General features: G+C 48.8%; 1 protein-coding gene across 1 annotated transcript in view; it reads left to right on the plus strand.

Moving 5' to 3' along the window:
• Window positions 1-21,088, plus strand: part of GOLM1 (golgi membrane protein 1) — a 51,553-nt gene that overhangs the window by 9,523 nt on the left and 20,942 nt on the right. Inside the window, exons 2-4 of the mRNA XM_066256966.1 lie at window positions 1,096-1,245; window positions 2,902-3,081; window positions 19,441-19,495. Coding sequence (XP_066113063.1) covers window positions 1,117-1,245; window positions 2,902-3,081; window positions 19,441-19,495 — 364 coding nt within the window. The 5' untranslated portion in view covers window positions 1,096-1,116. The remainder of the gene's footprint in view (window positions 1-1,095; window positions 1,246-2,901; window positions 3,082-19,440; window positions 19,496-21,088) is intronic.

Here is a 21,088-nt window from a genome sequence, read left to right on the forward strand (position 1 = left end):
CTTTCTCTTTATTTTTGTTTTGTTTTGTTTTTTATGTTTTGTTTTGTTTTGTTTTCAGAGAAAGAGAGGGATAGACAGGGACAGACAGACAGGAATGGAGAGAGATGAGAAGCATCAATCATTAGTTTTTCGTTGCGCGTTGCGACACCTTAGTTGTTCATTGATTGCTTTCTCATATGTGCCTTGACCGCGGGCCTTCAACAGACTGAGTAACCCCTTGCTGGAGCCAGCAACCTTGGGTTCAAGCTGGTGGGCTTTTTGCTCAAACCAGATGAGCCTGCACTCAATCTGGCGACCTCGGGGTCTCGAACCTGGGTCCTCTGCATCCCAGTCTGGAGCCGATGCTGTGCCCATCTGGGGCCATGCGTACAACCAAGCTATTTTTAGCACCTGAGATGGAGGCTCCACGGAGCCATCCTCAGCGCCTGGGCTGATGCACTTGAACCAATCGAGCTATGGCTATGGGAGGAGAAGAGAGAGAAAGAGAAAGAGAAAGAGAAGGGGGGGAGAAGCCGATGATCATTTCTCTTATGTGCCCTGACTAGGAATCAAACCCTGGATATCCATACTTTGGGCAATGCTCTACCGCTGAGCCAGCTGGCCAGGGTATGTTTGTGTTTCTTTTAAGAAGTTTGGTGCTTTCTGCAGATCTCAAAGTCTTCATCACTGGAATGTGCTGCGCAGCCCAGTGTGCTGTGGTTACACGCCTAAGGACCCTGAAAGGGGACAGACCTGTGAAGCTGGGGTGATGGCCTCATTTTGGCTCATAGGCCCTGTCTGTGACCGAAATGCGAATTCACACTGCTCCAGGGTACTCTCCTGCTTAGTAATTCTGTCCCCTTCTTACAGATGGAAGCTGAGCATAAGAGAAATTGTTACTTGCCCAAGGTCTGTGAGTGTGTCCCGGGGAGCAGCCACACCACCCACTGTGGGTGCTTTTGACGCACTGTCCCTCGACAGCTTCATGTTTCACGGAGAAGACGCCAGTCATGCTGTGGGGCAGGATGCCTTCCTGTTGGTTGTGACAATGGGCATGGTCTGCTCCAGGCCTGGAATACCAATATTGAGGCTTATGTCTTTGTATTTATTCAGCAGATTCACAGCCTGGCCTTTCAGATGATGGGACTGGGGAACGGGCGTCGGACCATGAAGTCACCGCCCTTTGTGCTGGCTGCCCTGGTGGCCTGTATCATTGTCTTGGGCTTCAACTACTGGATTGCGAGCTCTCGGAGCGTGGATCTCCAGGTGTTGTGCTTGTTTGTTCTGTGCACACAGATGTTGGAGAGTATGTGAAGTTGCTGGGTGGTCGGGTCCGAGGGGTTGTAGTTATCGCCACCTGAGGCGTTGCCCGCCGTGGTGTGTGCTCACTGTAGTGTGAGTGCAGGGCCCTGTCTCTCCATACTAGCTCTGCTCATGGGTGGGGGAGGACCCCCTTGTGACTTCTTACGATTGCGGCCAGGACATCTCTCTCTGCTTTTCCTGAGAGTTAAGAACTTTAGTTGAGCCATTTGGGCTGATTGTGATGAAATGACAGTGTGATGAAATGCACTGACCACAACCCATTCTTATCCTCCCATCACACTGAATATCAAACTATGGTGATGGAACTACAATTGGGTAATGGGTGTGAGAAATGGGTTGTTAAAGGTGCCAGGCCAACAACACACTTGTCCTTGACCAAACTTTAGTTGGGCTCCTCGGGGCCCCTTTTGCACTAGGCCTCCATGTGCCCCCCCACCCCTCCCAGCCTGTTTGTGGCTTGCCCAGGCTTAGCAGAGACTAAGTCACCCCCGCCCCCCAGTATCTGATCAAGTTCCTCATCTCTCATTCTGTATGTCTAAGCCCTAGGTCTGCCTCGAGCAAGAATCCTGCTAGCCTGGTTTAGCAGGAGTCCCCTCCCCCTTGATGGTGCCTGTTAGTACTTTTCTGCATAGTGAGCCCCTCAGTCTGCTCTTTGGCTGTATGTCCTCTGCAGCCTTTGCTGGGTTCACAGCTGAGCTTGTTCCCTCTCCCCTGCTGCCCTAGTCATGACCCCTGCTGCCCTAGTCATGACCCCTGCTGTGGTCGTCTCCAGTGAGGTTTTCTGTACTATTTGAACAGGCAACAAAATAGTTTTCCTTTAACAGTTCATTCTATGCATCATCATCTTTTGTACCCAACTCTACAAGGTTGGGACTTGATTTTCCCCATTTCACAGGCGGGCCGACTGAGGCCCAGAGAGGTAAGTGCCTGGGAGTAGGGGAGCTAACCCCGTCTGTCTGCTGTCAGAGCTGGGCGCTCAGGCCTGGAGCTGCTCCGCGCCCGAGAGCTCCCCCCTCTCGTGCGCACCCGCCAGGGCTGCGTGCCTGTGTCTGAGCTTCCCTGGAGCCCTGTTCTCTGCACAGGTGTGGGCTTGGTGTCCAGAGCTGGAGAACCGAGTCTGCTTTGAGAAATTTTGTCTGATAAGGGAGTGGTTAAGGGCTGTTAGTAGGGGAAAAAGAACTAAATCTTTGAGTACCAGTTCATGTCAGGTAAAGCACAGGCATTTTATGTCCTTATTTATTTTAAACCTCACAAAAATCCCTGTGAGGGGCATGGTGGTATTTCCACGGGGACTTCCCTGTGAGGGGCGTGGTGGTATTTCCACGGGAACCTCCCTGTGAGGGGCGTGGTGGTATTTCCACGGGGACCTGCAGTGGAGACGGGGGAGCACATGGAAGCGAATTCTGTCGCTTCTAGACCGTTTCTGTAGAAAAATCCACTGTGCAGCTTCTACACGGTTGACGTTAAAGAGTGAGCCTTGGGAACACTCCACGCGTGTTTGGCGTGTTGCTGGCTCTGGGCCCCGTGTTGTCTTTGTTCAGGTGGTCTGGCCGCCAGGGGTGGCCTGACACCTGCCCTTACGCCCTGGTGTCCTTGCAGACGCGGATCATGGAGCTGGAAGGCAGGGTGCGCAGGGCAGCCGCCGAGAGGGGCGCCGTGGAGCTGAAGAAGAACGAGTTCCAGGGAGAGCTGGAAAAGCAGCGGGAACAGCTTGACAAGATCCAGTCCAGCCACAGCTTCCAGATGGAGAGCGTCAACAGGCTGCACCAGGACGAGAAGGCAAGGCCGGCTGCGTTTCCTCTTGGTCTGTGCTGCACACCAGCTTGTACGTGGCCCAGCTCTTCTTGCGGGGAGCGTAGCAGTGGTGTGTGCATTTATGTAATTATACAGAATTAGCCTCTTGATGAAACTCGGCTGTTTCCCATCTGCCATTAGTTGCTGAGCAGGCTTCTTGTAAAACTGTGATAAATGAGAGAAATGCAGAAGAACTATCTTAGCATCAGATTTATCCTCTCGTTGGCTTTTTCCCTTACTGTCTGCAGATGTGGTAAGTCCCTACCCTGTTCCAGGTCTGTGCTCCATGTTTGTGTCCCAGAGAAGAGTGACACCATGCCCGTTGTAGCGTGTGGATTGGAAGGGTTGAAGACCTCTGAGGAAGGACTAGCAAAGACACTAGGGGACTCAAGAATGTTGGGTTTTAAGTTAAAAAATATACCAGATCCTACACAGATTAAAAAGGGGCGGCTTTCTGCTAATTAATGTGTCTTTCATTTTCCGTTTTCCCTAGGAGTGGTTGACTGCTTTCTCATTTATTAAGTTGTGTAATTGTGCAAGTTACTGGTATCTTCTTTTCTGAAGTGCAGCAAATTCATGACTGTTTATTACCTAGCGGTGTTTGGCCCCTACAAATGCATGCACCCCTGTCTCCAAAATACTTGGTCTCTGGGAAGGAGGTTGTATCCTGAGATCCATTATCTTGAGGTGGACGTGGTGTTAGTATGAACTAGTGGCCAGCACTTCAGTAGAAAATGAGCCATTTCTAGGGAGAGCCTTGGACTTTTCTTACCTAACTGGTATAAAATGTGAGAAACACTTTTTTGTTCATTTGCAGAGTATTTTGCCATATTCACAAACATATTTTTTTTCCTCTGGGCGTTGTTCCAATGTTAATGCTATTAAAGTGCTTCCTAATTTCTCTTTACTCTTTTTCACATGCGGGTGACACTGTGTCTAAAAAATCTCCTCTGACTAGAATCAGATCTAGATGTTTCTCACAGGGTACCACAGACAGAACCCCTTTAAAGCACTTTAAAAAAAAAAATTTTTTTTTTTTTTTTTTTTTTTTTTTTTTTACAGAGAGAGAGAGTCAGAGAGAGGGATAGATAGGGACAGACAGACAGGAACAAAGAGAGATGAGAAGCATCAATCATCAGTTTTTTGTTGCGACACCTTAGTTGTTCATTGATTGCTTTCTCATATGTGCCTTGACCGCGGGCCTTCAGCAGACCGAGTAACCCCTTGCTCGAGCCAGCGACCTTGGGTCCAAGCTGATGGGCTTTGCTCACACCAGATGAGCCTGCGCTCAAGTTGGCAACCTCGGAGTCTCAAACCTGGGTCCTCCGCGTCCCAGTCCGATGCTCTATCCACTGCGCCACTGCCTGGTCAGGGCTAAAGCACATTTTTGAGAGGAAGTCAAATTTATTCTCAAGGAATGGACCTTGCAGAAATTGCATCTTGGATTTGTAGGCTATGCATGAGAGCGCCTCTGGCACCCTGGCCGTCTGCGCGGTTAGGAAGGAGGAGTGTGGCAGGAGTAGGGGGCAGGTTGGGCTGGGAAGGGGCACCCAGCAGAGACCAGCAGTATCGACCCGCAGGGCCGGGCTGAGATGGGCCCAGGCTGGGCAGGGATGAAGGACCCTCGTGCTGGGTTAGTGCTTCTTCTTCAGTACCTGGCCCAGGAGGCTGGGGCTGGGGCCGGTCAGAGCAGGTTTTCGGTCTGCAAGGCGTGAGGAAGAACGTGCAGGTCTGGTGTGTCTCTGGCTGCCTCTCCCCCGTCTGTGTATATGTCATTACTTGAAAACTTACTTCTTTTCCTTAGAATTGTGTTTTACTCTGAGCCTCTGCCCTTTCTACATTTTTGTTTTGGGTTTTTCCTTTTTGAAATAGTAGTGATAGAAGATAGTATGTTTGTCTGTGTGTGGTGTTTGGTTGTTGCTTTTTCTTTTTTGCATTTTTTTTTTTTTTTGCATTTTTCTGAAGCTGGAAATGGGGAGGCAGTCAGACAGACTCCTGCATGCGCCCGACCGGGATCCACCCGGCATGCACACCAGGGGGCGATGCTCTGCCCCTCTGGGGCGTCGCTGTGTTGCATCCAGAGCCATTCTAGCGCCTGAGGCAGAGGCCACAGAGCCATCCTCAGTGCCCGGGCCATCTTTGCTCCAATGGAGCCTCGGCTGCAGGAGGGGAAGAGAGAGACAGAGAGGAGGAAGGAGAGGGGGAGGGGTGGAGAAGCAGATGGGCGCTTCTCCTGTGTGCCCTGGCCGGGAATTGAACCTGGGACTCCTGCACGCCAGGCCGACGCTCTACCACTGAGCCAACCAGCCAGGGCTTGGTTGTTGCTTTTAAGCATCCTAGTTTTCTTAACTCCATCAGTACCAAATGCTTCTGAAATTTATTGGAACTATGAAACCCCAAATTCTGGACTAATCTCTCTCTTCATAGTTCTAGAAGCTTCTGGGTATTTTTGTGCATTGCATGAAATTGTGGCTGAAGGGGGGGAATGAGGTTGTCGCGGGGCTATTTCTGCTCATGGTCATTCCGCTGTGTCGTGGGTCCAAGCTTGTGGGGCTCTGGTCCCCTATGAAATGTAAACAACAGGGCTTCCCATGTCACGTGGGCACAGAACCATTTGTTCTAGTGAGTTCCAGGAACATGGTCAATGAAGCATCATCACCACAGGCAAGTCCTAAGATAGAAACGCTGGTTCATTTGAGTACAATTTGTGTGGAAATTAGAGCAAAACTTGGAATTCTTTGAAACACAGTTGACGAGCTGGTTTCTAAAAACATCTGCCCATATAGAAAGAAACAAGAAGGAAAACATCTTTTAGCCAGAAACCAGGTGACTGTTTGACCTGGGTTCTAATGCTTCAGTTTTATGGCTTCTTTTTCAGAGGAGGCATCAGTGTTGCCCTCTCACCCCACCCCCAAGTTCAGAACTCTCTGAAGATCCAGGGGAGGAAGGCTCTTGTAGTCACAGTAAATATCTGGTATCTGTTGAAAGTCAAGGAGTTCCAGTAAAAGAAGGCAAAAGACACATTTGAAGGAAAGTCAAATAGCCTTTGGAAAAGAATGAGAGTCCCCGTTACGTCTGGAGTTTTTAATTTTTAGGACATATGATATAAAGTCCTTTCCATTTTGGGGGCTAGTTTCTTATCTCTAGGAGGATTTTCACCTTGGCTTGATGTGGTGGGGAAAGGCTTGGGGCATCTGGTCAGGCAGACCCATGTTCAAGTCTTTGTTTCCTCAGCTGCGTGATTTTAGGTACGTCAGTTAAATGCATCTTCTGATTGGGTGGCTGTGCTCTGTGTGAAAGTCTCTGTTGCTTGCTTGCTCGTGTATGGTGGTGCAGAATTATCACTCAGCTCATCAAGTCGATTGGCTGTTTATCCCCCTTCTTGACGTTCTGAACTAATTTGTTATGGCAGTTGTTTCAGAATAATTAGTTCTTGACCAGAGCAATCACCTGGGAGGTTATACAAAAAAATATAGATTTTTAAAATACACTGGATCAGAATCTCTGACTGTTGTTGCCTCCAAGAATATAGAATTTTTTATTTTGAAGTTTAAACACACACACACAGAGGCACATGCACCATATTTTTGAAGTTCTCAGATGATTGTGATGCAGGTAGCTAAACCAGAGGCTGGTGACGGAGAACAGGTAATTTTCAGTGCTACACTGTTAACAATAAAGTTGTCTTATCAGGATTTTAATTTCTATTTTTTTGACCCTTCCTCAGTGACATGATTTTAAAAGTAGACAGCATTATAATTAGATATAATTCTTTAAAAGTAATTTGGCAGTGCTGTGCTGTTACAAAGTAATTGACATTCATGTTTTCTTTCTAAGATATTTCTTTCATGTTTATGCTCTTGCACTGTAATTCTTGAAAAGTTTTAGAAGCTGTGACAGGTCAGACATCTACTCCTTCCCACATTTTCCCTGAGATTGCCGTCTCCTCCGGAACTGGGATGTGGGTGTGTCTTGAGGTTGTCAGTACTGAAATCAGCTTACTCAGGTGCCCTTTCTGATGTCACTGAAATAGGGAGGTGAGCGTGAAACATGCAGGGTTCTCACCAGTGGTGCTGTGGTGATGTGATGAGGACTGAGACCCAGAACAGTTCTGTTATAAAATAGCTGCCCATACAGAAAGTTCAAAGCTAACAGCTGTGTACCCATCAACCAGAAATCATTTAAAACAAAAAGCATTATGAAAAAGCATTATGGGCCCTGGCTGATTGGCTCAGCAGTAGATCATCTGCCCAGCATGTGGAAGTCCTGGGTTTGATTCCCAGTCAGGGCACACAAGAGAAGCGACCATTTGCTTCTCTATCTCTCCCCTACCTTTCTCTCTCTCTCTCTTTCTTTCTCTTCCCCTCCCACAATCATGTCTCGAATGGTTCAGGCAAAGTTGGCCCTGGGTGCTGAGGATGGCTCCATGGCCTCATCTCAGGCGTTAAAATAGCTCAGTTGCTGAGCAACAGAGCAGCACACCACATGAGCAGAACATCACCCCCTAGTGGGCTGCTGGGTGGATCCCAGTCAAGGTCCATGTGGGAGTCTGTCTCTGCCTCCCTGTCTTTCACTTAATAAAAAAAAAAATATATAGATTACATTGAAATCTAATTGGCTTGGGTACTAGGTATTGGTTAGGAAGATATACATTTGATTCAGGTGAATAAGATTATACATATATGTGTTACTTCAGTTATTTATTGCTATATAACAAATTACCCCAAAGCATAGTTGCTTAAAACCATGCCAGACAACATTTATTTTGCTTACACATCTACTATTTGGGAGGGCTCAATGGGGACAGCTTGTGTCTACTCTCCCTCACACTGTGTTACTGCCTGGGGTGACTCATAGGCCAGGGCAGAATCGCCTGGAGGTTTCATCTATGTGTCCGGTGATCAGTGACCCGAGACCTCCATGGGGCTGGGGCTGAAGCACCTGTGTGGCTTTTCTGCATGGCTGCTTGGCTTCCTTCCAGTGTAGAGGCTGGGTTCCCAGGTCGAGCATCCAGACACGGGGGGAGGGAGAGGGAACGAGCCAGGAGGAAGCTGTCACCTTTGTATGAATTTCTGAGGACTGCCCCAACAAATTGCCATAAACTAGGTGTCTTACAGCAACAAAAATGTATTCTTTCACAGTCTGGAGGCTTGGAACTCCAGAATCAAGGGGCAGCAGGACCTTGAGGGCTCTGTTGCAGGGTCCTTCCTTGCCTCTTGCGGGCTCTGGTGTTTGCTGGCCATCTTTGACATTGCTGGACTTGCACGCGTATCACTCCCGTCTTGGCCTCTGTTGTCACACGGCTGTGTTTCCTCTGCATCTCTGTATCTTTGCCTCTTCTCTTCAGTCATGTTGACTTAGGACCCATCATTTTTACTTAATGACAGCTGCATAGACCCTGCTTCTAAATAGGTTTTCCATAGGTTCATTCATAGGTCCTGGGTGGACATGAACTTTTGGGGTACCACCCATGGCACCTTCATTGTGGCCAGCAGGGTCACTTCCTCTATGTTAGAAGTGAATCACTAAAGTCTGCCCAAAGTAAAGGAGGAAATTAGACTATTTTTGTGACAGTGTCAAAAACCTGAGGTCACATTTTACACCACCAAATTTGTGTGGATATATATCTTTACACACCACCAGTGAAATACCATTTTCTTTCTTTTAAAACAGATCCTCAGGTTCTAGTTCTTGGCTAAGGCTAACTGAGATTCACTCATCCAGGTCTGCATTATCTCCTGAGGGTGGCACAGGGGGCTTTAGTTTATCCTTTTATTTTGTTGTCAGACGGCTGATCAGTCTTTTGGGGTTTGGGTCCTCACCAAGCTCTTGGGTACTCTCCTGGCTGGTGGCTGCTTCAGAGATACACAGTGGCCCTAGAGGCATGTGAGGGACAAACACCCTAATACCTGAAATACTTGGAAAGAATCAAGGAGACCCAGATGAAGTACTTAGTAGCACTTCATCCAGGGGACGTTCAGCTTCCTGCTAGTGTGTTCATTTTTGTTGCTGCAAGCTGGGGTCTGAAATAGCTTAATTTTCTATATTTTTGTTTGTGACATCCTTGCTAGCCATTTATCTGATGTTGAATTTCAGACTGTCATTTATTGTTAAAATGTGTAAATTAACAGTGCAGTAGTGTGAAGAAAATCATTTGAGTAACGTTTCCTTTGTAATGAAAATCCAGGTCCCTTATCAGCAGCTGACCTAAAGAAAGAAAGACTGCCCAGTGGAAGAAGAGGGGATGTTGGCCGTGTGCCAAGTGTTTTGTGGCTGGAAGAGAAGAGCTTACAGACAGAGCAAGCTGGAAAGAGGGAGGGAGGGAGGCCGGCCGGCCATTCGCCTTGCCGTAGCCTCACCTGTGTGACCTGCACCTATATCGAGGTGGCTCCAGTGAGCCTCTGGGTTTCCCCTCGCTTGCCCGGTAACTCTGGGTGTGAGGAGACTGTGTCAAGCATTATTTGAGGGTGTGTGGCACAAAAACATCGTGTTTTAGAGGGCTTTCCTGCTGTAAGTGATGGGTTAGTGGCATTTCTGTGGCCATTGGGCTGTGAAAACAAGGATAGCTGAGATGGTTCGAGTCACTGGTTCTTGCACAGTGTTGGCCCTGGACTGGGCTGCCCCCTTCAGTTGCAGCAGCATTTGTTTCTACAAGTGTTTTTCTCTGTAAGATTCTGTCTCTTAGAAAAGAAATGACTAATGTTAAGGACAGGGGTCCTCAAACTACGGCCCGCGGGCTGCATGCGGCCCCTTGAGGCCATTTATCTGGCCCCTGTCGCACTTCTGGAAGGGGCACCTCTTTCACTGGTGGTCAGTGAGAGGAGCACTGTATGTGGCGGCGCTGCAAAGTGTGGCGTCGCTCACGTACAGTACTACTTCCAGTGACGCGGGACGCACGCGGCATGGCTCCAGAAGCATGTCATATTACTTGTTACAGCTAGCAGTGACAAATATGGAACCAGACATTGACCATCTCATTAGCCAAAAGCAGGCCCATAGTTCCCATTGAAATATGGGTCAGTTTGTTGATTTAAATTTACTTGTTCTTTATTTTAAATATTGTATTTGTTCTCGTTTTTTTTTTTTTTTTTTTTTTGATATTTTTCTGAAGCTGGAAACGGGGAGGCAGTCAGACAGACTCCCGCATGCGCCCGACTGGGATCCACCCGGCACGCCCACCAGGGGGCGATGCTCTGCCCATCTGGGGCGTCGCTCTGTTGCAACCAGAGCCACTCTAGCGCCTGAGGCAGAGGCCATGAAGCCATCCTCAGCGCCTGGGCCATCTTTGCTCTAATGGAGCCTTGGCTGCGGGAGGGGAAGAGAGAGACAGAGAGGAAGGAGAGGGGGAGGGGTGGGGAAGCAGATGGGCGCTTCTCCTGTGTGCCCTGGCCGGAAATCGAACCCGGGACTTCTGCACGCCAGGCCGACGCTCTACCACTGAGCCAACCAGCCAGGGCCCGTTTTGTTTTTTTACTTTAAAAATCCCTATGCAGTGTGCATAGGGATTTGTTCATAGTTTTTTTATAGTCTGGCCGTCCAACGGTCTGAGGGACAGTGAACTGGCCCCCTGTGTAAAAAGTTTGGGGATTCCCTGGTTAAGAACATTTACTTTCTCAAAGTGCCTGACTGGGAGACAGGTGGCACCTCTGGGGTGGAGGTGGAAACTGCATCCTGAGAGGTCACTTGCTGATGTCAGGGACCTGCAGAGGGGCCAGGGGGCCGGGCCCGGGTTGCTGGCTCCAGCACTGTGCTCCCACATGGCAGGACACAGCTCTCCGTGCTCTGGTTTCTCCTCTCTGGGCAGCTGTTCTTGTGCACCTGAGAGTGTGAGGCTTTTCTTCTGAGAGGTGCTTTGTTTTTTGAAGGACCGACCAGAGTGGACTTGGACTTGTGCAGATAAAGGCAGTTTGATTTTTTGACCACCTTTTTTTCCCCTGTGATTGATGAAGAATCAAGGGATCTAGAAAAGCTTTTCTGTCTTTATTCCCATTATGTTCTGTGTTCAGTTCAGTGGTTCTTCAGTGTCCTGCGCAGCGCTGGGCCAGTGCCCCGTGGTGGGCCAGGCTGTGTCTCTTGCCTGTGCATTTCCCACAGGGCCTGGAGAGCGATAAGTAAATGAGTCTGTTGGGGTCAGTCATAGACAGAGGAATCACTCTAGCTGTTTGAAGCAGAGAAGATTTGGTTCAGGGAAGTAGGTGCCAGTGGAACGATGGGAAGGACCTGGAGGAGCAGTCTCGCTGGGATGGCTCACCATGTCAGGACCCCCCCTGGGGCCCGTCCCAGAGGCTGAACCGGGACTCTGCCCCTGCAGCCTTCGGTCAGAGACAGGACCCCCTACTCCTTGCTGCATTCAGGCCTCCCACCCCCTAACTTTGTTTAGCATTCCGATCTCAAGTGAATGCATCTGACCGGATCGAACCGCACTGGGAGTGAGCCTGGGAAATGCACGTGAACTCTCAAGCCTCTTCAGGAAGGCACAGTAAAAGTGCGCCACAGTCCCAGAGGAGCCGGCCTGCGTCCTCCACCGGGCAGGCCGGCCGGCGGGGGTGTCCAGGTGCCGTGTGAGTCCCAGGAGCGCTGTCCACAGGCGTCTCACCTGACCAGGCGAATGTGACCCTCTGGAGTGTCAGGGGCAGGAACAGCACCTGCAGGCTGGTTGTGAGGGTGGTGGTGGGCAGAGAGGGAGGACAGAGGGACGCAGGGGCCCTTTCACACAGGGCCTTTTAAGCCACGTAGGGAGTTTGGGCTTGAGTTGAAGGTCTGTCAGATCTGGAGGTTTCAAAGGCAGGCCCTGCCCCCTGGGGAGTGTCCTTGGGGCCGGGAGCAGGGATGGAAGGAGGCAGATCACTCAGGCAGCTCTTGAAATATTTGAAGCAAAAATTATATGCCAGATTGAGGTAAGAATAGAATAAATTCTGCAAAGTGAGCAGATTGGAGAGATAGCCGGCAGGAGGAATCAACAGGCCTGGTGACAGGTGTGCCGTGAAGAGGAGAGGAGAGGGGAGAGCTCTGGTAGGGCCAGAAAGTAGAATCCAGGTGAAATAAATCCATCAAAAATCTGTTTCTTGATTTTAAAAAAAGTGGGTTTCTGAAGACTTTCAGTCTTTTCAGATTGTAAATTCTCTCATTTGCCATTGGATGTCGCCTTCAAAGACAGCTTTGTAATTAAACTCCACATTTGAAAAAATGAATGCGTTAAGAAAAAACGACAAACTATTTCACATTCTGCAACTGTCCCCAAAGCGCAGCAGGCTGTTCTCCATCCCTCCCCACCCTGTGCGTCCTGCTCAGGGGAAGGGGCCTGGGTCTGTCGCTGGATCTCAGGAGGACACCTGGGGAAAGCTTACTGGATTAGAGACTGATTTGGTTTTATGGTACGCCTTGGATTAGCTCCACGTGGAGGGTGTGACCTGCAGGAAGACTTGCCCATGGTGATAGCCGTTGAGCAGATGTGGCTGTGCTTTGTGTGCACTGCTGTCTTGTTCTACAGACAGGAATAAACACTGCTGAGGTACTTGCTCTTGAACTTGGCACCCTCCTCACTGGAGAGAGCCGTTCCATGTGTCGCGGCTGTAGAAGGTGTAACAGACACCTAGGGTGTGCCCCTGTGCTGGCCCTCTGCTCTCCTCACGCAGATGCCCCACCCCTCTGGTCACCGGGGCGTCACCCAGCCCCGCAGAACAAGTGTTTGAGGTGGAATACAGAGAGGAAGTTTGACCTTGCCACCTTTTCATTTCTTTTCCCTTGGGTGCTGAGAAGTGTGTGTGTGGGGGTTGTGAGAAGTGTGTGAGGGGGTCGTTATTCTCCTCTGAAAGAACCGTGGAGGAGGGGGGTCTGTTAGGAGCACTGGCTGCAGCCTTGTAACTTGTACACTGACTTCAGTTTTTGTTTTCTCTTTATTTAATTTTTAAATTTTATTAGAGAGGAAAGGCCAGAGACAGAGAGAGAGAGAGAGAGAGAGAGAAACATCATATTTCTTGCCCCACTTTTTATGCATTTACTGATCGATTCTTACATGTGCCCTGACCGGGGATCAAACCCACAACTTTGGCGTATCAAGAAGATGCTCAGCTGAGGGCTCATTTTCTCTGTAATCCCCTGTGTCTCTCTACACCTCTTTGCAGGAAGTCGGGATTTGATCTTCCCAGGAGTGAGGGCGGAGGCATTGTTAGCGTTTCCCTTTGGGAGGGAAGGAACTGAAGCCACAGAGGGGCCCAGCCAGGTCTTCTTCGTGGGGAAGGAACTGAAGCCGCAGAGGGGCCCAGCCAGGTCTTCTTCGTGGGGAAGGAACTGAAGCCGCAGAGGGGCCCAGCCAGGTCTTCTTCGTGGGGAAGGAACTGAAGCCGCAGAGGGGCCCAGCCAGGTCTTCTTCGTGGGGAAGGAACTGAAGCCGCAGAGGGGCCCAGCCAGGTCTTCTTCGCGGGGTTGAGTGAGGCTGGAGCCTGCAGCTGAAGCTCCGTCCGCACACTGCCATGGTGGTGCTTCCTGGCTGGTTCAGGAAGAGCCGAGGAATGGTCCAGATTGCTGGTGCTGTCTATACTGCGTGACAACACAAGGACCTTCTGGCAGGAGCTATTTTGTGTGTGTAGAGAAACTGTACCTGCACGTTTTCCTGGATAGATGGTGTTTCTTTTTTTAAAGCTCCATATAGGGTTCTGCATAATCTCCTCCTCAACCTTTCACTCAAGACTCCATGACCGTTCTGCACTCACAGCCCGAGCTGACCTTCCTGCCTGTCCAGTAGCGCTTGCCCGAGAGGCACCTCGAACCCTCGGACTGGGATTCTGCTGCTCACTCTGTGCACTTGCACACACACTCATCTCCTGATCACAGTGTCACACTCACATTCTCACACCAATTCACACTTGCCCACCCCCATCCATGCCCTCACACATTAATTCACTAACCGCTACACACATTCTTTGTGTGTGTGTGTGTGTGGGGGTTGCTATTTATTTTATTGCGGTAAAATGTACGTAGTATAACAATGACCATTTTAACCATTTTAAATGTGATGTTTATTGGCATTAAGTACTTTCACATTGTTATACAACCATCACCATCATCTGTCTCTAGAACTTTATCTTCTCTATCTGAAACCCTGAACCCCTTAAACAATAGTTCTCCATTCCTCTGTTCCCCATGTCCTCTCAGTCACCATTCTACTTCTCTCTTTATGGTTTGACGACTGTAAGTACCTCTTATAAATGGAATCATACAGCATTTGTGCTGTTGTGAATGGCTTATTTCACTTAGCATAATGTCTTTAACACACATCCTTACACTGATTCATTCTCTCTCCCTCTCTCTCTCTCTCTCTCTCTCTCTCTTCCTCTCTCTCTCACATACACTCACACACACACACTCACTCACTTCTGTGCTCCTACCATTTACTGGATCTTGAATGACCCGAATTGCAAGTTCTTACATTTTCTAGTATCCTGGGTTTCTTTAACCCCTAGAGTAAATCTTCAGTGTAACACTTAGGTCCAGTCTTTCTCTCTCTGAGCACCTCCTCTGGGGGTTGGGGCTCAGTCTCTCTCTACCGCCACCAGAGCTCTGAGATTCTGGGTGTCACCTGCCCCATGCATACCTCTCCACTCACTCCAGTCACCTTTTGTTGAGGATTCTCCCCGGCCACCTCCCCACCCACCAGTGGGCCGAGGGGAGTGGTGTAGACTGTTCATCTCAGCGCCGCCATGCCTGGCTCACATTGGACACATGGTGCACACACTGTGCAGTCTTGTTGAGTTCTGGACTCTTCAATAGCTCCTTGGTGAGTGGACAGCTGTGCTCCTCAGTGGGCCTGGTTCCCCCATCCCCTCAAGTGAGTTGTGGATTAATGTGCGTCTCCTGGCCCCACTCCAGGGACACAGCTTCCCCTGCTGGGCTTTCTTCTGGGAGCTCAGGGTCGCAGGCATTTGGGGGATTAAGGGGTGCTTGCGGTCATCAAACCCAGTGGTTTCAATCCAGGAGCATGTGGTCAGCGACACACTTCAGTGAACTTCTCAAAAGCTAGTACTTTTGAAATTTACTTTTGAAAATCATTTACACCTTACTGAGCTTACAGAACATAATTTATTGTAGATTTATTCCTTTGGAAATTTATTGTGAAATGTTGAGCTTATTTTTCTAGGAATCTAATCCAGAAATAGTTTGATCCAATATACTTTTCCCCCCAATATAATAGTTGTAATGAATTTGTATGTGGAAGATTCATCTTGAGTTCTTCTGAGTTTAGTGTCCAGTTACATTATGGTGGCACTTGCTCTGCCTCCTGTCTCCTGCTCAGCGGTCCCCGGGGACAGTCCACATGCACCAGGAAGTGCAGCATGCCCCCCCCCCCATCCCCAGTCACTCTGCACCAACACGGGAAGAACAACGGGTTGTTTAAAGTAGACTATAGCATTCATTTAAAAATAATTAAAAAAAAAATTTTTGTATTTTGCTTAAGTTGGAAATGGGGAAGCAGTCAGATAGACTCCAGCATGCGCCTGACTGGGATCCACCCGGCACGCCCACCAGGGGGCAATGCTCTGCCCATCTGGGGCGTCGCTCTATTGCAACCAGGGCCATTCTAGTGCCTGAGGCAGAGGCCACATAGCCATCCTCAGCGCCCGAGCCATCTTTGCTCCAATGGAGCCTCGGCTATGGGAGGGGAAGAGAGAGACAGAGAGGAAGGAGAGGGGGAGGGGTGGAGAAGCAGATGGGTGCTTCTCCTGTGTGCCCTGGCCGGGAATCGAACCCGGGACTCCCGCACACCAGGCCGACGCTCTACCGCTGAGCCAACCGGCCAGGGCCCAAAAATAATTTTGTTTAATGCAGATATTTCTTTTTGTTGAACTCTCCAAAAACTATTAAGCATTTCCATTATTGTTCTGAAAATGACTCAACAAGATTTACAATAAATAATAAAACTGTATATAAAAGCTTGATGGCATTTTATGAACCTTTTCTTGTTTACTAAGTGGAGACTGTATTTTTCCATGCATAAGTATGTAGGTAGAGGAAGATAACTAAAATGTATTTTCTTGGGAAGAATAAAGTCACACGGGAGACTGATGTCTCAGAAAGCCCCCATTTCTGAACCTTCCTAAACCCCATATAGTTGCAAACTCCAATATCAATGCTTTGGGAGTGGGATAAGGGGGATGAGTGGAGAAGGGACAAGTCAAATTGCCATAATTTTTATATTGCCATCATTTAGAATTGATTTACCCAAGAGATAACAACACTTTCTGAGATGTAATCAGTGTATAATCGTTTAAGTGTTCCTTTTCTTTTCCTGTTTGTTTCAGCTCTGATGTTCGGGGGAAGGGAGCTTTGATCCCTAGGTGAGGTGGAAGTTGAAGTGTACAGTTCAGTAGTGTTCATGCTTTCATGCAAAAGATCTCTAGAAGTTTTTTATCTTGCAACACTGAGACTCTGTGCCTGTTCACCCTAATGCCTTCCTCCCTTCCCCAACCCTTGGGAACAAGCCACCTTCCTACTTTCTGTTACTGTGATTGTGACTGCTTTAAATACATACTTCATATAAGCGGAACCCTCCAGTATTTGCCCTTTTGTGACTGGATTGTTTTGCTTAGCATTATGTCCGCAGGGTTCACCCACGTTGTAGCACATGCCACTCTTTTTAAAAGGCTGCATAATTGTCTATGCGTGTATGTTTTATTATTGAGGGGTGCTGGGTTGCTTCCAGCCTTTGGCTCTTGTGAATAGTGCTGCTATAAAACATGGGGATGCAGCCTGACCAGGCGGTGGCGCAGTGAATAGAGCGTCGGACTGGGATGTGGAGGACCCAGGTTTGAGACCCCAAGGTCGCCATTGAGCACGGGCTCATCTGGTTTGAGCAAAAGCTCACCAGCTTGAACCTAAGGTCGCTGGCTCCAGCAGGGGATTGCTTAGTCTGCTGAAGGCCCGCAGTCAAGGCACATATGGGAGGGCAATCAATGAACAAGTAAGGTGTTGCAATGCACAATGAAAAACTAATGATTGATGCTTCTCGTCTCTCTCCGTTCCTGTCTGTCTGTCCCTGTCTATCCCTCTCTCTGACTCTCTGTCTCTGTAAAAATAAAAAAAATAAAAAAAAATTAAATAATTTAAAAAAAGCCCTGGCCAGTTGGCTCAGTGGTAGAGCGTCAGCCTGGCATGTAGAAGTCCTGGGTTCGATTCCCAGCCAGGGCACACAGGAGAAGCGCCCATCTGCTTCTCTCCCCTTCCCCCTCTCCTTCCTCTCTGTCTCTCTCTTCCCCTCCTGCAGCCGAGGTTTCATTGGAGCAAAGATGGCCCCGGCACTGGGGATGGCTCCTCGGCCCCTGCCCCAGGCGCTAGAGTGGCTCTGGTCGCAACAGAGCGACGCCCCGGAGGGGCAGAGCATCGCCCCCTGGTGGGCAGAGCGTCGCCCCCTTGTGGGTGTGCCAGGTGGATCCCAGTCGGGCACATGCGGGAGTCTGTCTGACTGTCTCTCCCTGTTTCCGGCTTCAGAAAAATACAGAAAAAAAAAAAAGAGAAGAGAGAGTTTGTCTATCTCCTCTCCAATCACTTAAAAAAAAATTTAAAAAACAAACAAACAAAAAACATGGGGATGCAGATATTCCTTCAAGATCTTGCTTTGAGTTCTTTCAGATATATACCCAGAAGTGAGAACGCTGGATTATATGGTCATCTTTTGTCTTTTTTAATTGAATGTGTGCAAGCCTTTCCCAAGAGTAGCAGGTTCTGCAAGCTGCGTCCGCCTGATTCCTCCGCAAGCTGTGTCCGTCTGATTCCCTGCTGTGCAGACCTCCTGTCTCTGCAGGGTCTCTTCTCTCTGCCGTGGTGTAGAGGGGAAATATACATACATACATACATATATATATACACTTATATATATATACTTATATATATATTTTTTTCTTTTTTGTTGGCTTAGAATATCTATAAACACCCCTCTTGGTAAGCTCTCCCTGAGGGCTAAATTATACAGGTATTAGCACTGTGACTTCTTTCCTCTTGTTCCAGGAAATGTTCCTGTGCTCAGCTCTCCCAAAATCAACACAGATTTGTTTGGCCAGATTTGATTTCTGGGAGCACACCCCTGTATTCATAAACACCCCAGAAAACTGTCCAGGCCAAAGAAAGAGTGATGACTGGGCAGAGAGGTCCAGGAGGAACCAGAGGCACAGAGGGGGAGGCAGTGTGGTTGTCATTGTCACCATTAACAAGGAACAGGACAGGAATGTGTCTCCGAGTCATGGGCGGCTGTCCAGCGTGCAGCATTTTATAGATTTTGTTGACTACCACACAGGGAGGAGTTTTCCCATCGTGGCCCAGGACACAGTGCATGTGTTCACAAAACACTTGCCAGTGTGATGTGCTCTGATACTTCATATCCTTGTTCCGTCTTCTTCGGGCTTTGTTTGCTCTTGCCGCTAGGTACAGTCCGCTGGATTGGTGTCCCACGCGGGGTTTAGGTTCAGTGTGGCAAGTAGTGATGAAAAGTTGCTTCCTGGAGCTGGCCTGCCGGAGCTCAGGTTTGGCTTTGCCTGTTTGCTGTTGAGAGAGCCGCGTGGCCTTGAGCCTCCTGAGCAGTCTGTGCCTCAGTTTCCTACCCCCTAAGATGAATAATACTCTGCCCACCTCATCAGCTGGTTTGAAGAGTGAGTGAGCAGGTGGATGTGGAGTGCTCAGCGGGCACCCGTGTAAACTGGCTCCCCAGCGCACGCAGGCTGCCGCTGTGCTTACTTGCACACTCACTTTTCTTGCATTTTACCTTTTTCCATTGTTATCCTGAGTTCCTTGTTGCTTTTTTTCCCCTGTGTTGTCAACATTCCCAACTTTGTGTAACTAATGGGGTGTGAACCCTCCACTCCTCACTCTTGTGGACTCTGTGGACAGAAGGGAGAGGCCAGAGGTCAGAATGGCTCAGAAGGTTGTGCTGGTGGAGTGGTCACCGAGTGCCCTTCTCTGTGCTCTGTCAGCCAGCCTGGGACTCAGAGTGTGACTTCTGATGGAGGGTGCGACTGTACCCAGGCTCCCCCAGACAAGGGCCCGAGTTGCCGATTCTGCCAGGCAGGGCTGGGCCCTTGCATGTAGTGGGAGCCTGTGCTGGAGCTCAAGTAGAGCTGGGGGCCTGGCTCCCCCTTTCTCTGTGACAGGCTGGTGTTTGGAAAGCAACACACACCTTCTTTTTCAGGCTCTGAACGTCCCTCCCTCCCGTAGTCCAGGGGACAGCTGCTTGCATAGGGGCCCTCCCTCCTGGCACCTGCTTTGGGTGGAGGAGGGGCTGCTCCTTCCTCTTTTCCCATGTGGACCTCTTAGTCATTAGCTTCTGGGTGTTTCATTCTGTGTTTATCTTCCTTGCAGGCGGTTTTAGTGAATAATATCACCACAGGCGAGAGGCTCATCAGAACCCTGCAAGGTGAGCTGCCCCTTCCTTCCCCTCCCCTCTCCTCCCCTCTCCTCCACCTCTCCTCCCTTCTTCCCCTCCCCTTCTCTCCCCTCCCCCTCCCCTCTTTTACACTAGACAGCAGGTCTTTTGCTGGGGAGGGGGCTCCTTTCTTTTGTCCAGCTCTAGGTTTTCTTATCTAATGATGGGTGTAGTTATGAGTGATTGAGTAGTCTTTTTGCCTAACTATATTTCCTTAAAGAGGTTTTCCTTTAAAAATGTTATTGAATATGTTGCAAGCTGTTCTGTGCAGAATTCACACTCTTTATTTTTGATACATTGAAAAAATTATATACCCACACACGTATCTATGATATGTATGTGGTCTGCATTGTGTAGAAGATATATATGTATAGTTCAATTGGATAGGGCTGGTCTAGAAGTCTAAAGATAGTAATAGGGGAGATGCAGGGTTACACAAAGGTAAATGGGTTACTTGGTTGCCGGAGTCTTCTAAGAGCCTGAGATCTGCTGATGTTTGTGATTAAACCTCAAGAAGAGAATATAGTCTGCAACATTTCCTGTACAGTCAGGTGCTGCTTAACTACGAATAGGTTTTGAGAAATGTGTCATTAGGTGATTCTGTCATTGTGCAAACAGCATAGAGTGTACTCACCTAAACCTAGATGGCATAGCCTACTGTACACCTAGGCTATACATTACACAAATGGTATATATCACTGTCATGTATGGGGTCCGTCACTGACCAAAACATTATGCACAGCATGACTGTACTTAGTATATTTAAACAGCTTTAATTAGGTATAATTGGCGTACAGTGAACTACACATATTTAAAGTGCACAGTTTGACAAGTTTTGACTTAGTGTACATGTCAAGAGACTACCACCAAAATCAGTACAGTGAACGTATCCATCACTCCCAGAAGTTTCTCTGTGCCCCTTGATATTTCTCCCCAGTTAGCATCTTTTTTTTTTTTTGTATTTTTCTGAAGTTGGAAACGGGGAGGTAGTCAGACAGACTCCTGCATGCACCCGACCGGGATCCACCCAGCACGCCCACCAGGGGGCGATGCTCTGCCCATCTGGGGCGTTGCTCTGTGCAACCAGGGCCATTCTAGTGCCTGAGGCAGAGGCAATGGAGCCATCCTCAGCGCCCGGGCCAAGGAGAGGGGGAAGGGTGGAGGGGTGGGGTGGAGAAACAGATGGGCGCTTCTCCTGTGTGCCCTGGCCAGGAATCAAACCTGGGACTCCTGCACGCCAGGCCGATGCTCTACCACTGAACCAACCAGCCAGGGCCTCCCAGTTAGCATCTTACCTGCTTTCTGTCTCTAAACTAGTTTGCATTTATTACAGTTGTATATACGTGGACTCAGACATACATATCCTTTATTCTCTGGCTTCTTTCACTGAGCATACTTTAAAACTCATCCACACAGTTTAGATGACAGTAGTTCATGCCTTTTTATTGCAGAATAGTATTCCATTGCCCCATGCTTGGTTTGATTTTGAATCCTTTTTTTTTTTAAGATTAGGTTTATTTTTTATTTAGTTGAGAGAAAGACAGACAGGAAGGGAGAACGAGAAGCATTAACTCGTATCACCTT

This window comes from Saccopteryx bilineata, chromosome 2 (genome assembly GCF_036850765.1).
Source record: "Saccopteryx bilineata isolate mSacBil1 chromosome 2, mSacBil1_pri_phased_curated, whole genome shotgun sequence".
NCBI lineage: Eukaryota > Metazoa > Chordata > Mammalia > Chiroptera > Emballonuridae > Saccopteryx > Saccopteryx bilineata.